Here is a 16,394-nt window from a genome sequence, read left to right as displayed (position 1 = left end):
ATGGAGCTTCTACTTATAATGTGGAAAGTCTGTAGAAAATGAAAAAGACTTCAAATCAGAGAACCGCCTCATCTTTCAGCACACAAAACCTTCCTATACACCCTTTCCGAAACAGACCCCAGTTGTGGACTTTGGTCCATAGCACAGATGTGCACATCCAGGTTCTGGAATGTTCAAAGTTGTGCAGAGCCCTGAGAATGTTTTCTTTAAGGAATTCCACAATGGGAATCTTGTTGTCTATGAACTATACATATTCAAAGATATCATCATATGAATTTTTACTCCGATTTGTACTCACACCACCTGTTTTGTTCTCTGTGCGTTCTACCCTCTGTACTAAAGAATTCGGGCTCCTGAGTCAATGCGTGTGTTTGTATTTCTCAAGAGAGACCCTGGCTTGAGGCAGGAGAACACTGTGACACCGAGGCGTGTTCTGACTCAATGCTGCTGCACCTCATGGTCCACTCTCACGGTTCACTGTAATATCTAGTATCTTTGCAAAGTTTCTTTTTGCTTTTTAAGTACATTTTTGAGACTCTTTCTATAAGTGAAAGTAATAGCTTAAGAAGTTTAGTCACCTAAAACCACGGCACCACGATCTATATTTAGCTCTATACAGTCATGAGGCCACATGAGAAAATTAACACCCCCACCCCTTCATAGGGAGTCACGGGCGGAGGCAAGGACTCCCTGCTTCCATAGAGATGTCATTTGGGCTTACTGAGCAGTACTTCCATTAAGCATGAAAAGCTCAGGAAAACTGGAATAATGAAGGAAGAAATCAGAGGGAGACCATTAGCGCCCAGTTCATTTCAAGAAGAAAGCAGTAACCATCCCTTCCCCCTACATTTTAAATGTCACAACGAATTCAAGTAACAAAATAAACAATTAGCTGAGAGCACACTTTATGTACAACTTTAATTTCTTCCTACTGTGTTCATTACTGAGCTATTTGCTTTCTTCAGGCAGGATGGAGGGGGAAACTTTTAAAAGTCTCGTTTAATACAGAAGTTAATTTCCACTAATGCAGTCTTTGGGTGGCACATGTGGCCTCACAAAGCAGGTCTGTATATACAAATGTATGTCTATTCACCTCTTTCTTTATAAGAACGACAGATATTGGCCCACCTTCAAACACTTCATCACTATTCCTATCCTGCAGGGAAAACCATGAATATGAGAACCATATTATTTATAATAATTGCAAACTGGTTAGTATTTCTGGTAGAACTGATTTTTCCCTTCACTTGTATAAAAACAGCTTCAGTTGTGAAAAGAATAATGTAACTAATGTATAACCCACACTTTACTCTGTAAAAAGTTAGACAGGAAGGATTTTTCCTGCACTCCGCCACGAGGAAGCAGGAATAAAATGCTTTCTAATAACTGCAGCTACCGAGGTATTTAACAAGGAGTTTATGGGCCCTACAGGCTTTGACGCTTCAGGTTTGTAAGCGGCAGCACGAGAGGGCCACACGGGCCACCAGCGCTTTCATAGATTCACTAAGGGCTCCACAGTTCTAACCATCCAGAAGCCACTCTTGTACGTGTTCAGGGCCAGGGAAGAACATGAGGGCTTTGCCCTAGTGTAGAGGAGGCCAAAGCTGAGGCAGCCCATCTGCCTATAAAATACTCATCGCAAAGATTCCAAAGAATGCCTTTTTTTTCTCGAGCTCTTCAGATCACACCTATAGGGAAAGATGGAGATTTTAGTTGGCAAGAATATGTGTCCGGTTTGTAAGTGATGGGAGAATATAAGGGAGAGTACTTAAAATCCCTCAAAATTTCCTCAAATCTCTTTCTGTCCATAAAATTTAGCCAATGGAAGCAAGATAGGGGACATCTGCACACTTCGAATCCAAAGCAAGATGCTAAAACTAGCTAGAGAAAATAATCAAAATAATGGAAAATAATTATTAGGAAAAATGTGTACATGTGAATTGCAGACATCAAAGGGACTACATTAGAGTACATATATTGAGTTCTATCTCAATAAATGCAATCCAAAAAAATGAATTTTCTTTATTCTATGGAGTTTTTTAATAACTAGTCCTTCGTTAGGCTTCCTCATGTGGAAAAACAATGTCTGGTTATTACAGAATTAGGCTGGGCCAGAATCTAGTGTCCAATAGCACTTATCATAGATGTAGAGATCTGTGAAATAATATATATTCATTAAGCCCTTTCAGAATTTTGGTCCAAAAAGTGCCCAGGCTCAGCTTCATAATTTTTACACATGACCCAAGTCATTTCTCCTTATGTGGCTGTTCAAATGTCAGTTGGCGCCTTAGTTATTTACAGAGAACTTTCACCTACATTATCCCAAGCACAACTATTTCTCACCAAACGTTTTCATTAATTCATCTCCTGGTTAAGGTTCCTTTTTCCAGAACATCTTCCCCTTAGACGGGGATCAGGAAAACAGGAGCTACATTTCTACTGGTCCAAAAGAGAAAAGACCACACTAATAGTTAGAAACCCACCTTCTGGTATACCATCGTTCTTTATTAACAAACATGTCACCCTAAATAAGAAACACTTGGCTTGCTTTTACTGAACAATCAATCTGCCATTAGAGCTAGAAATTGTGAGAGGCACAGCCTCCCATTCTGGTACAGGAATTCTATCGTCTCCCCCTTACACAGAAATGAGATGGCATATTGATGAAGTGATTATAAGACATGTTTTTAATTCTTTTGTTCATGTTAACAGTATTTGAGAAAAAGCTAAAACATAGAAGGTGGTAACCGAGCGAGTATCAATGCATTCATTTCAACCACCTGCAGAAATAAAACATTTAGTTGCATGGAGCTGAAATCCCCAAATACATACATTTTTTTCTGCAAATATGACAGCAGTTCTCCACATTAACAATGCGAATATTAAGCCCACAGAAGACATTTTGGTTGTTTTTTGACAGAGTGCTATGCCACCTCATTAAACCCAGACGAAGAAAAAGTTGATGAGGTCATAGCGCAGGAGTGAGGTCACCAGCTAATTTGACTTCGTAGAACAAAAAAAGTTTGACTGATGAAAAGGCAGAAGTCAACATCCCTTTGCCTAAATGAGTCTTTCAGATCAGAGGCCAAAAATTCTGTTGGTTAGACACCCTGAGCATGCCCACAGCATCATGTGACTGATAGCACTGTAGAGTCTCTTGTGAATGATTTAATGATTAACTGACAGTTCAAATCCTGGAAAGGTCACATTAGCAGCCCCTATCAATGCTTCAGAGACGAAGCAGTAGAGTGTGAAACTCAAATTCCACCATGAGCTCGGAAAATGATTAAAGTCAGAAGTGATCCATGGCCACTTCCGAACGAAGTCCGAGATCCCTAACGTTACCCGTAACGTGGGGCGGGCACGAGATAATGGCAGGCGGCGAGAAAGAGTTAGATTTTGCTTTTGGTTTTGATCCAAGAAAAGCAGTTGAGTTAATGAAAATATTAGTTATTAGCTATAAATTTTGGAAATAAATGCCATTTTTAAGAGTTTAGGAGGCTGTCTGATCATAAATATTTCAAAGAGTACACTATTAATTCAAGCCAATCAATAATACAGCATGACCCTCCAGCTACACCACCAGTGAGAAGAAATTTATTCATTAGTTTTATTCCCACTGAAATCCATATCTAAAGGTTTGAGATTGATTATTGCAACAAAAATGTCTTTTTATCAAAATATTTTTTTATTATTCAAACATTTCTAAAGCAATAGTATGTTATGATTCTTTTATTTGTTGAGGAGAAAACTGAATATTTACTGACATTTCTTGAAAACTCGCTTGCAAGCCCACAGGAAAGAATCTGACGTCTTTATCCTGTGTTTTCCTTAACTTGACAGGAAGTCAACTTCAAGTGGACTGACTTGAATCAGGATCTCATTTGGGAAGCATAAGTATCCAATAAACGGCATTATTATTTTATTATTATTTGGAAAATACTCGCACTCCAGTGGCTTTTCATCCTGTACTTTACTTTCTGAAAACCTGGCCATCCCATGTGGACTTCTGGTAGAATGAGCAATGCAAAGAGCTGGCTTGGACTCGGCATGTCCTTGTACTTCTGGGGATTGATGGACCTTACGACCACCGTTCTCTCGGGCACACCAACACCGCCAGGCAAATTAGAAGCACTCCTGTCAGACAAGCCACAGTCACACTCGCGGACAAAGAGGAGCTGGGTTTGGAATCAGTTTTTTGTTCTGGAAGAGTACACTGGAACTGACCCTTTGTATGTCGGCAAGGTAAGAACCGCCAAAAAGAAAGATAAATTATCAGGATATTGACTATTGACACTGAAATGAATATAAATTAAATACGAAAGCTCATCTAACACGTGCCTAAAGCTTGAGAACAATTTTAACTAGTGGTATGTTACCTGACAGCTAGTTGAATCTCATTTTTGCTTTGTCCGATAACCAGTCAGAAGGAGAGATCTCTCTCCTCACTCATGCTTCTGCTCTGAGAGGGGTGGGAGGGTGGGGAATGAGAAACTGGATTTGGGAGGGAAAGCTGGGGCCATTGCAATAGCCATTCAAGTCCCAAAAGCAGCAGCCTTGGAAATGACAGGATGGAGAAGAAAGAAACTGGGGGGCGAAAGGGGGAAGCAGAGGGCTTTCTGCTTTTTTTTTCCCCAAAGCATTTCTACAGGTATTGCCTGAGGCTCAAATTTAATACGGAAATAAAAAAGAATAAAATATTCTTCATTTCAGAAGATCCTAGCACATGCTTTAGGATAGGTGGAGACAATGAATGAATATATTTATAAACTTTATACTCAAATTCCCTTGATTTATCTATCATTTCATTTTTAATCCAGGTCTTCTCCTATGTTTACATTATTTGGTTGTTAATCAGAGAGTATTTTATGAAAGTAACCAAGTGAGAGAAAATGGAAAACAAGGAACTAATTAGAAAATAAATAATTCATTCAAATGATAATTCAAACACTTGTTTAGCAAAGAGGCTTGAGGGTGTAGGTTTCAAAGTCAAACACATGTGAGTTCAAAACCCTCTGCCAATTGCTTCCAGAGTGACTTTGGACAGGCCACTAAGCCCCAGTAGCCTCTGTTCTCACAAATGTCCATGGGGGACAACAAGAGAACTGCGACCTCTCAGAAGTGGTCTGCATAAACTCCTTCAACTCCCACCCACTACTTCACCCACTTCTCTGACTTCTGTCCCCACCGCTGCACCAACGGTGTCTGCGATGCTCCTAAGGACTCGTCCACTACCAAAGCAGGTTTTATGGAACTGCCGGACCGTGGCCTGGACACTGCTGGCCAGTCCCTCCTTCCTGACTCGCGGTCCTCTCCCGGCTTCGCGAGCTTCGCAGTCCTGTCTTCCCTCCTTCCTCTCACGCCCTTGGCCAGCCCTCTCCCTCCACCCGGTCCAAACCACAAGGTCTGCCGTGGGACTCCTCTCTACCCACACTCATTCTCTGGGTAGATTCGCCACCCTATGGTTTTAAACTCCACCTCTAAACCAAGGAATCCGAAACCTCCATTTCTAGCTCAGACCACTCTTTTGAGCTTCAGACTCATAAACCTACTGCATCTGTGACAGACCCATGCTTACGACTCAACGGCCTCCCAAACGAAGTGTATCTTCAGTAAAGAATTCTTGTTTTTCCTTCCAAACCAACACTGCCCCCAACCTTCTCTATATTAGTACTGCCATCATCCAGTTCCTAAAACCAGAGACCAGTGATCATTCTTCACTTCCTCTTGGCCCCCACATTCTCTCCACCTGCAAATTCTGTCAGTCCTATGTGAAAATCCACCCCAAATCCTTCACTTCTCTCATCTCCACTTCTACCATCATCTCTCACCTGTGCAAATATGCGGACTCCAAACCAGTTTCCTCACTTCTACCCACACTTCCTTCCAAACTATTCTCCACACACGTTTCAAAACGTGAGTCACACCATGTCACTCTGCTTACATCCTTCAATGTCTTCCCGTTACACCTTGAATCACTCAGACTCCCCCCATGCACCTGACAGCTGATGAGGCCACTCCCTGACCTGCCTGCCTCGCCTCCCGGCACAGCAGGTGCTCCTCTCTCTCTCCCTCTTCTATTCCAGGGACAGAGCCTCGTGTCAGTTCCTACAACTTGCCAAGCTTTGCCCTACTGCTCCTGCATACTACAATGCCCTTCCCCTGCTTCTCGCAGGGTTCCTCCTCCTCTTTTGGATCTAGGTCTTTCCTGACCATTCTCTAGCATTATTTTTTTCACAGCTCTAAACACAACTGACAATATGTAAGTTACTTGTTTCTTGACATGCGTATTGTCTGAAGCCCCATACTAGACTACAAGCTCGATGAGGGCAAGGACACTGCTTCCATTTTAGCCCCGAGGCCTGACGTAGCACGTATGACACAGAAGATGCTCAAAAAAAAAAAAAATGAATGAATGAATGAATGGACACTAAATAAGCTAACGCATGTAAAGCACTTAGCATAGTGCCTGGTCTAGAGGAAGATATTAATAACTGTCACCCTGTAGTAGCAGCAGGAGGAGGAAGAGGAGGAGTCACAGTAGTAGTAGTAATAGCAGTAGTAATCAGTCACTTTGCTTGACTTCTCTCTTCCCTTTTCTCCTTTCTTCATGCACGGTCAGTCGCCATATCCTGTCAACATCTCTGTCAGTTTCTCAGACTCACCTCATCGTCTCCAGTCTCCGTGATCACTGTGATCCGTCTGTCCTTCACGATTAGATTAACTAAGCAGGCGCTGCCTGTCTCCCTGGAGAGAGGCTCGTCCCATCCCTCCCCCCGGACGCAGGACATTCATCTACTTGAAGCACCCTTCTATCACATTGCTCCTCTGACTAAGAAAGCCCGTGGCTCTCCAGTGCTTATGGGAGCTCCAGCGCACAGTTCAGGGACTTTCAGAAGACGACCCCTCCCTTACCCGGCCCTCCCCTACCATTCCTCAAATGTAGTCCTGATCCCAGCTGAGCTGGCTCTCCTTACTGGCCTCGACACACATACTGCATTTGTCTCCACCCCAGACGTATGTATGTCCACGCTACTGCCCTGCCCAAGACATGCAGTCACCTCCTCTCTGTTCAATCACTTTCAAATTCCTCAGGGCCCTAGCTGAAAAGCCACTTCCATCATGAACACATCCTTCCAGCTATTCAGAATTCCAAAGACTTCTAGCTATTCAATATTTGTAAAATGTTTCTTCCAACTAGACATACATAGCTACCTCTAAAATAAGTTTAAGAAAATACCTTTGTATTCAGTAATTGCTTTGTATGCATGTACAATTTAGAGCCCTCTTCCCTCTTCCCAAGGGGGAAAACTGAGACGCCACTCCTCGCCTTCTCTGCACCTCCCAACACCGAGTACCCAACACAGCACTGGACATAAACGCAGAACGACAAGGCCACCTAACATTTTCCTGGGCTGCCACCGCACTATGCGTCAGCTGCATTCGCACAGAGCAGATCATTTAATCACCATAACAATGCTATGAGATAAATATAATTCACCACTTTTAGATAATTAGCCTAGAGAACTTGGCTCAGCGAGGTTATATTCATTGCCCAAAGTTATAGGAGAGGTAACAGGAAAAGCCCAGATCGAGATCCACACCGCAATCTGACACTGAAGGAAGCGGCTTTCCTTTACGTAGCCCTGCATGCGTGTGGCCGTGACCTTAGACTTGGCCCTGAGAGATATGCAGAAGAGTCCACCTGCTAGCGCGGGATCAGGAATCTGGCCAAGCCCGACTGCCTCCTGCCATGGGAGCACTTCGCTGTGCACCCCGTCCAGTCTTCATAAGCAGTGCTCACCCTCTCCTAATCACCCCAGCCCCACGCACAGGGCACCCCCCGCAAAGGTCACCCCACGCAGCCCTACAGCGATCCCGTCCGGCCAACGCACCAGCGGCCGGTGAAAGTGTTTGACCTGTGCTGGGTTTGTCACCTCCACGTGACGAAGGTAATTATATATTCACTTACCCAGGCACTTTACCCCTTTATTTTTTTTTTAAAGCGAATTCACCCGCCTTTCATTCCCTTTACCCCAGGGGCAGTCAACTTGTCACCTTGAGCCTGAAAGGTGTCTCTTTAGGGAAACTGCCTGAATATTTGCTTATTTCAGAAAGGAGTATGGCAACAATTACCAGCTGTAATTGGCATGGCCTTAGAAAGTCCACATGGGCTTTCCAGGGACAGGCAGTGTCGAGTTCAAGCGAGATTGTATTGATGTGTGCAAAGGGGGGGATGCGGAGAGCTTGTGCCTGTGCACGAATCCATGGTTCCGAGTCATGCTGAGGTTAACCACACGGAAGCTGTCTGACCACCAACTGCAAGCACTTAGTGCATTCCTGGACCTATACGAGGCACTATGAAAGATGACAAAAGGATTGGAACTCACCCTCGTTTTTGAAGTCCTAAATCCACTAAGATTTTTCATAATCTATGTGTGCTTCCTATCATTCACGATTCCTCTGGCTGAAGAATTACAGACTAAAGAATTATTATGATAATTAGGATGTCTACCTGTCTTACTCTGTCTAGATTTGGGGGAAAAATATTTTCGCAAGATGCACACGACTACGTGCGCCATCTCCACTCTAGAAGGTCCTCACCATCCCCTCAGTCAGTGTTAGCTGAATTAAATATGGATAAATATTAAACATTTGTATTACAGTGCCAACTTGCTGAGTGACTTAGAGAAAAGCTATCACTGTCTCTTCTTTGCAGTTCTCACAACCGAATGTGTATTCTGTGGCTGGTAACCCCTAATGTTAAATAGGCATTACTGCGCTGGTTATTGAGCTAGCGTCCTTTGAGCCACCTTTCCCTACTCTACCTCGTGACGCTGGGGCTGGGGCCCGGCAAGCCACGATTTCTTTTTCCGACCAGCTCCCAGTGGGCTCTGACGGTAGGATGTACTAGAGGGAGAACCACCAGAGGCAGGAGATGGAAGAGACTTGCTCCTTTTACCTGGCCGGCAGTCCATTCCTGCACTCCCAGCACCAGCCTCATCGCACCCCCTCAGAAACATCAGCACCACTGGATGGCACCCCCTCCTTAGAAGTCTCAGCTCTGTGGGAGGGGGGTACTGGGGACACCTGCTCTAAGCCCTGACTCCCCAGCCCAGAGGGCAGCTCTCCCTCCTCAGAGGTCTGAGGCCCGGCCTCCTCCAAACATCTAGATTCCAAGAGCCCAGTTCCATCCGGAGGGAGCTGTATCCCTACTATCCCTCCTGTACCTCAGGGTTCCCTTTTTGCCTTTTCATATTAAATTCTCTCTGCTAAAATAACGTGGTTTTGTTCTCTGATTGGACACTGAACTGATACAATTACACTCCTTAGAAAGCAGTTCTCCGTAAGCGGACCCGGCCCCTCTCATAGCTGGTTCTCTTCCCGTTCACAAGAGGCCCCTCCTGCTTCTCTGTGGGTATCACCTCGCTCCTCCCCTCGCTCTCCTCTCCTTACCTTCCTTCTCTCTTGCACAGATGTACTTGTAAACACACACTCAGAAGCTACTTGAAAGATACTTGCTAGCTCTTTCCAAACAAAGGTAAAATGATTTCACAAGAAGCCTAAACTCTAATTGTACACCCAACGCTATTCTTTCAACGAAAATTTTTTGAGCATTTACTACATGTGAAAGCAACATGGTTTCTGACTTCAAGGAACACACAGTCTAGAGAGTTCTTCAAATTCTTCCAATTCGTCTGTGGGACAAAAACAGAGATAACAGATCTGAGGTTGAGCCCAGACTATTGACATCAGCCAGCCAGATGGCTCCTGAGGAACCAGAACCTCCTCCACAGCAGCGAACGCATTTAGCCTGCAGTCAGTTATTAAGCTCTCTCCATGAGCAGAGCACTTAAACTTGGCCTATGCCTATGATGACCACAAGTATGCTCAGCTTTGTTAAGGCTCATAGGACAAAACTTTTTAGATGACAAATAGGACATCTCAAATAGTCCTGGGTTCGTTCTTTATGTCAGCTTCTATTCTTTCTTCTCTCCCTACATAATCTGCCATGTCCTCAACTAACCTATTCCACTCCAGGTGAAAGTCCTATGCCATATACCTTAAAATTACCTGGATCTATATTTATATCTACACATATATTTTATATAACTATATGTGTAAACACATGCACATCCTTTTTTTTTTTTTTAATTTTAAAAAATCCTGAGATTTTTGTCTTCCTTCTCCCAATTCCATTTCTCTACCTGGAAACATAGTTCCACATGGAATGGATTTTCATTTCTCTGCGACCAGGTCTGAATAAAATGGCTTTCTGTTCTACACAGTAAGAGCTGGGCACCTCTGCTTTTTTAACTTTACAAACAGAAGATTTAGATTGTGAAAAAAATAATACTGTATATGGAATGAGGAAATGTGAGCACTTCATATTCTAAATCGAATTCTTTAAGTAGGAAAAAAAATTCACAGCTATTTTTTTGGTCAATTTTGTTCTTATGTCCCTTCCCTAGATAAGACACAGCTGAATTCCTCTAGGCAGCAAAATCACTGCCTGCGTGATTTGGCCGTGAGTCAATTTGAGATCAGCTCAAAGCCAGCCACAGCCTCCAAACCCATCCTTGTCTGAGGATGTTATGAATACATTTTCAGGTGTCTTCTTGGTGTCTGTGCCATTTAATCCTCAGAATAACACTGTCCCAGGAATGCTTCAGGCAGCCTTATGCAGCTTTTACCATTGGACTGTGCCTAACAAAAAGCCAACAGGTTTTTTCCATCTCTGCTACACTCCTGAAGGTTTGATGGGAGCAGAGGAAGGCCAGGCATGTTAATACGCTTTTCTCTGTGCACAAATATCATCATCATAATCGGGGCCATTTATAGCGTTCCTATTATGAGAAACTGTGTGCTGGGTGCTTTACATACCTTAATTTCTAATGATCCCAACACCCTTTAAAGTAAGTATTAATGTTGTTCTCTACACTTATATATGAGAAATTTGAGAATTATAAACATTAATTTGTCAAGGACACTCGATTTATAAATGACCTAGTGTTTGGGCCTGATACATCTGCTTCTCTGGCCTAAACCTAACACTGGTTGCCTGTTTGATAAACTAAATCTCATGAACTTCATTGCTGAACTTCATATGCAAAGTGCTAATGATCCAGCAACAAGAGTTAGTAGTAGCTGACGAAATGTAACTAACTTTTTGTTGCTTCCTTTAGAGACAGACTGTTACTTATTCATAGCCCAAAATTTCAGGGTTCTTGCCATCTATATACATTAGCGATACAGACATTTATTTCTAGGCTTAATACAAAAAGTGCCCCTCAACTCTTTTCAAGAATCATTACAAAGTAATTTAGGAGGAAATATAGTTGGATGAGCAGATAAAAGCATGTCCCTAATGAACTGTCCACATAGAGACTTGAGTGATCCAGTTATGAGTCCGGGAATCGGTCCCACCGAAAGGAGTGACAGACTGATGCAAAGAATAACGACCAGCAGTTAAATTCCATTTTGACAGCTGAAACACAAGCCAGCAGAGTCCTAGTGAAGGACACTACAGAACTGGGACCACAGAGTCAAAGCAGAGCAAGAGTCCGGAAGTCACTTAGTATTTCCGGTGCAGTAGTCAAAGCATATTTATCAATCATTTCATCAGCTTTTCAGCCAACTTCAAATTGTCATAAAGTTTTTGAAACTCCAAGACATAATTTATATCAACACTTTCTTATTTTAAAACGTTTAGGCTTGTCTTTTTCTTTTTCTTTTTTTTAATTAAATGAAAAGGCTGGGTACCTTCTTATGAGACTGGCCCCTACTCTCACGCTGGAGACCTATACTTTCCAGAATTCTTGTTTTCTGTACTCCTCAGGGAGAGGAATTTTTTTTTTTTTTTTTAAAGCAGTAAGTTCAGGATACTGAATGCGATGTGGAAAAACTTTACTTATTTACCAACCTATATTAGCTCTTTGATACAATCATGTTCGGTCAATATTAGTTCTTTGTAGACAGACATTTTAAACATTTGACTAAAAAAAAACTCTTCTTGTTTAAAAGGTCAGATGTTAGGACCAAACAGAAAATCAATTTATTTCTGCCACCTGTTCATATCCATACTGAGATGTTGGTCCTTCTTTTCCCCTAGCTCCATTCGGACATGGACAGGGGGGATGGATCCATCAAATACATCCTCTCAGGAGAAGGGGCAGGCGTCGTGTTTACCATCGACGACACCACCGGGGACATCCATGCCATTCAGAGGCTCGACCGAGAGGAAAGGGCCCAGTACACCTTGAGGGCTCAAGCCCTGGACAGGCGGACAGGCAGGCCGATGGAGCCGGAGTCGGAGTTCATCATCAAAATCCAAGACATCAATGACAATGAGCCCAAGTTCCTGGATGGACCTTATATTGCCACTGTGCCAGAAATGTCACCAGTGGGTAAGGTGGAGTTCCCCGATTCTCACAGAGAGCGATCCCTCTATAGAAGGTCCTTCCGTCTAAATGCGGGAAAGGAGAGAATGTGCAGATCGACTCACAGATTACAGCACTGAACCAAAAGTGACAAGCATGTCCTTAGGCAGAAAACTACTTAAACACTGAAATCAGCCAGAGCAAAAAATAATATTAATAAGCTTAGTATTGTTATTCAGTTCTCGTTCCGAAAAAACAAAAGATAGACAGACAGAGGTAGATAAATGCATTTTGATATAAACGAAAGAGCCAAAAGGCTGTGTTGTCCTTACCAGTTATTAAGTACTTGAAACAAATAGCTCGCATCCCCACTAAAGAGGTATGAGAGAGGAGTGACAGATGTCTCACCTAGAAAGGAACGTGCCCAAGGAAGCAAACACAACATTTTCTAATGCTTTAAGACTGCCCGTTCAGGACTGCCTCTAGCCTTCAACAATTCAACTTGAACAGGTTTGCCCCATCTCTCTTCCTCAGGGACCTCTGTTATCCAGGTGACGGCCACAGATGCTGATGACCCAACCTACGGCAACAGTGCCCGGGTAGTGTACAGCATTCTCCAGGGCCAGCCATATTTTTCTGTGGACTCCAAAACAGGTATTTGACCCAACGGTCCAGTCGGGAGTGTTTGCTTTGTTCCCTAATAATTTGTAACTGCTTCTATGATTGACCCAACTCTCCTTTTCAAGGACTCTTCAGAGACTGTGTTAACCAAAAAGGATTGTTATAAATTTGGGGATTAAGAGAGCCAACGAGCGCTGCTCTGAGGGGTAACAGCAGTGCTGCGTACAGACCGTGCCCAGAAGAGGCCAGAAGGCCTGCCTACACGACGTACCTTCTCATTAGCCTGCAAAAATCCTACGGTTATATTTATTCACAGGGATTAAGGTCTTTTGTAACTCCAAGAAAACCTGAGAGGGTTGACGTATTAATCTGGGCTCCCTACAGAACCAGAATCATTGACTTCGAAACTAGGGGAATCATCCAGCCATCACCATTCATTTAACAGATAAGGAATCTGGGACTCAAGACCTAACAAAGCATTTCTACTTGTAGATATGTCCCCTGCCATGTGATCTGATGTTCTCTCCACTGGACCACTCTGCATGGAGCAGAGAAAAAGTCCCAAATAAATGGATGCTGGGACAGACAGGTTTGAATGAGGAGGAAACAGTACAGCTCATAAGATGTAACCCCCTTCCCCCCGACTCCCGAAAAAAAGGCGGGTGCTGAGTGGGAAGCTCTCACAGGGAGGACAGCACAGAGAACTGGGCGGGTAAGGAGCGATGTGGCAGAAAAGGACAAATCAACACAAGCTTGGTTTTAACATTTGTTTTGTTTTCAGTTTTATTTAAGAGCTTTACCTACAGAACTTATGTTTTATCTGTGAATAATTCCTTTTAATCCTTTTGAGTTGGGCAGGATGATGATTACATCAATATTATCTTGCGCTTGTGCCAGGCTTTCTCCCTTTTAAAAACACTTTCATATACAGTGCCATATCTGAGCCTCCCCATATTCTTGTGAACTCATGGAATATATGTAAGTATTGCTATTCCCATTTTACATACAGGAAAAATGAGGACCTACGAGTAATTAACAAGGAACTTGAGTAAAAAAAAAAACCTTACAGCCACAGAGGTAAAGTCAACGATGAATGCTCAAAGTCACCTTTTCATCTGAAATAGAAAAAATGCATTTCTATTAGCAATCTGATGGAATTTTTTTCCCAAAAGTCCTAAGGGGAACCAGGCGTTCGGAAAATTATGCAATAAAAGTGAAAAGTGAGGGAGCGTAAATTAGTAGGAGGAAAGAAAAAGATTGCAGAGACTTGTATAAAACAGTAACTTTAACAATGGAGGAGGGACAGGGGTGCCCGTGGGGAGGAAGAACACAGACAGGAAGAGGGCGATGTGTCCTTTGCATCCTCAGAGGAACCTTACATTATTTTGACAGCTCCCAGGGGGCATCTTTAGTGTTAAGGTCAAAAATACATGAAAAGATAGTTACTGCTGCGTCCATAGGGCATTAAAAAAAAAAAAAAAAAGATGCTGCATGTATCACATTAGAATGCTGTTACTACAATGCAGTATATACATTACAGGAGTAAACTGGGCACAGGTTTGTGGTTCCCTCCCTTCCTGTGGCATGCAAAATGTCTGTTTAGCCAAGAGTCATGTTGTAAACTTACGGTAAACAAGTCTTTAACCTTTGTCTAGAGTGTACAGAAGTCAACTTTTCTAAGTGGAAGTGTTAAAAGAGAGATAAAACATTACCACACATCGCTGGCAGGATCAAAACACATTTCACTGGATTTTGATTTAGACTCCTCTTAATGAAACCGTATCATCACACGGTGATGCTGCCACTTACTGTCTGGGGAAGTTCATCCCTTATACGTGTTCAAAATAAACAACTCACAGAGCATTCTTCATGTCCTAGCTCATGGTATTCAGTGAAGCACAGAGGTAAGCAAAACCTAACAAAATAGAATGAATATATAACAAAAGGAAAAGCAAATCAGAATTCCAACCCTGCCTGCGGGTATGCGGGAGACAGGAACAAGCAGACCAGGAGTGAGCTGCCTAAAGCAGAGTCGTTCATGCTACAGGGGCTCTAGGGGCTGAAGAAAGAGCCAAAGGAGACCTGGTCTAAAAATCACAGATTTGCAGACATATGAGGCTTTGTTTTCTGGACCCTAAGCCCCAATTTTCTTCAGTGAGATAGAGCAGCCTGACATGGCCATGGACAGCTAGCAGCTGACTTTGGAGAACCACTGCTGCCACCTCCTGTTCTCTCTCAGTAATGCCGCCAGAGAAAATCGGCCCTCAGCGCTTCCCGCTGGAACTCTGTTCGTTGGCCATTTGTTTAAACACAACACTTTTTTGAAGCTGGGATTCTGACCTCAAGTTTAATAAAATACAGATGACTTGCAGCTCGACTCTAGGTATTGACAGTGCACAAGAAAGAAACCTATAACCTAATCTTAAAAACTAGACTTAAGGTTTTATTTTGAAAAACAAACTCATTTCTATGCCGCAGGTGTAATTAGGACAGCACTCATGAACATGGACCGAGAAGCCAAAGAATACTACGAAGTGATTATCCAAGCCAAGGACATGGGGGGACAGCTTGGAGGATTAGCTGGAACCACGACGGTCAACGTCACCCTCTCGGATGTCAATGACAACCCACCCCGCTTTCCCCAGAGTGAGTATCTAACCAGTGAGGGTGCCGGTCTCGGGCCGGAGGGGGGCAACCGTGACAGAGCTGAAAGAGAAAGACCTGAGTTCTCTTTAAGTCCAATGATTCACATAACCATTTCCCTTCTATGTCCCCACTTCCCGTAGCACTAACCCACTGTGTCTCGCTTTCTTCATCGCCACCTCCCATGGAGCTCTTTCAGACATTTTTTCATTGTCCTGTCCTGCCCCCTTTCACAAAATCAAATGTTAATACGATTTTGTTGACTAATGTTGAACTTTAGAGAACCACAAACCCTTGTAATACCTAAGATTCTTTTCCCCTCTCCTCCCGCCCGTTGAGAAGGCATGCAGGGCAAGTAAGCCAAACCAGTGACCCATTTGAGCCACCTTAACCAGTCAATTCATAAGCAGGTACAGAGCCCCTGCTTCGTAAGGGCCCTGGGCGTGAGGGGTGCGAGACACTTAAAATCCAGTCGGGGCGCATTATTCCATACTCACGAAAAGTTAACCAGGCAGCCGCTCGGTTAGTGCAGAACGAAGCCTTCACAGTAAACTAAATGAAGGCTTCACAAAAGGACGAGACTTCATGGGGCTAAAGGATATAAAGAATTTAAACAGGCAGAAAGTAGAAATTTCCAGAAGGGGGGAGCCACTCATTCATTCAAAAATTATTTGTTTCAGGCCTCATTATAAGTATGGGATATAGAGCAGTGCACAAAACAAATGAAATCTTTGCTCTCCTAGAGCTCAT

The 16,394-nt window shown here is 43.2% G+C and overlaps 1 protein-coding gene across 1 annotated transcript in view; it reads left to right on the top strand.

Moving 5' to 3' along the window:
* CDH20 (cadherin 20) overlaps nt 1-16,394 on the top strand; it is a 209,965-nt gene that overhangs the window by 159,846 nt on the left and 33,725 nt on the right. The window contains exons 2-5 of the mRNA XM_011361074.2: nt 3,844-4,245; nt 12,113-12,407; nt 12,915-13,034; nt 15,480-15,647. Coding sequence (XP_011359376.1) covers nt 4,000-4,245; nt 12,113-12,407; nt 12,915-13,034; nt 15,480-15,647 — 829 coding nt within the window. The 5' untranslated portion in view covers nt 3,844-3,999. The remainder of the gene's footprint in view (nt 1-3,843; nt 4,246-12,112; nt 12,408-12,914; nt 13,035-15,479; nt 15,648-16,394) is intronic.

Source organism: Pteropus vampyrus, unplaced genomic scaffold, assembly GCF_000151845.1.
Source record: "Pteropus vampyrus isolate Shadow unplaced genomic scaffold, Pvam_2.0 Scaffold62, whole genome shotgun sequence".
In the NCBI taxonomy this organism is placed as follows: Eukaryota; Metazoa; Chordata; class Mammalia; order Chiroptera; family Pteropodidae; genus Pteropus; species Pteropus vampyrus.
This window is presented reverse-complemented; position numbering and strand designations above follow the sequence as displayed.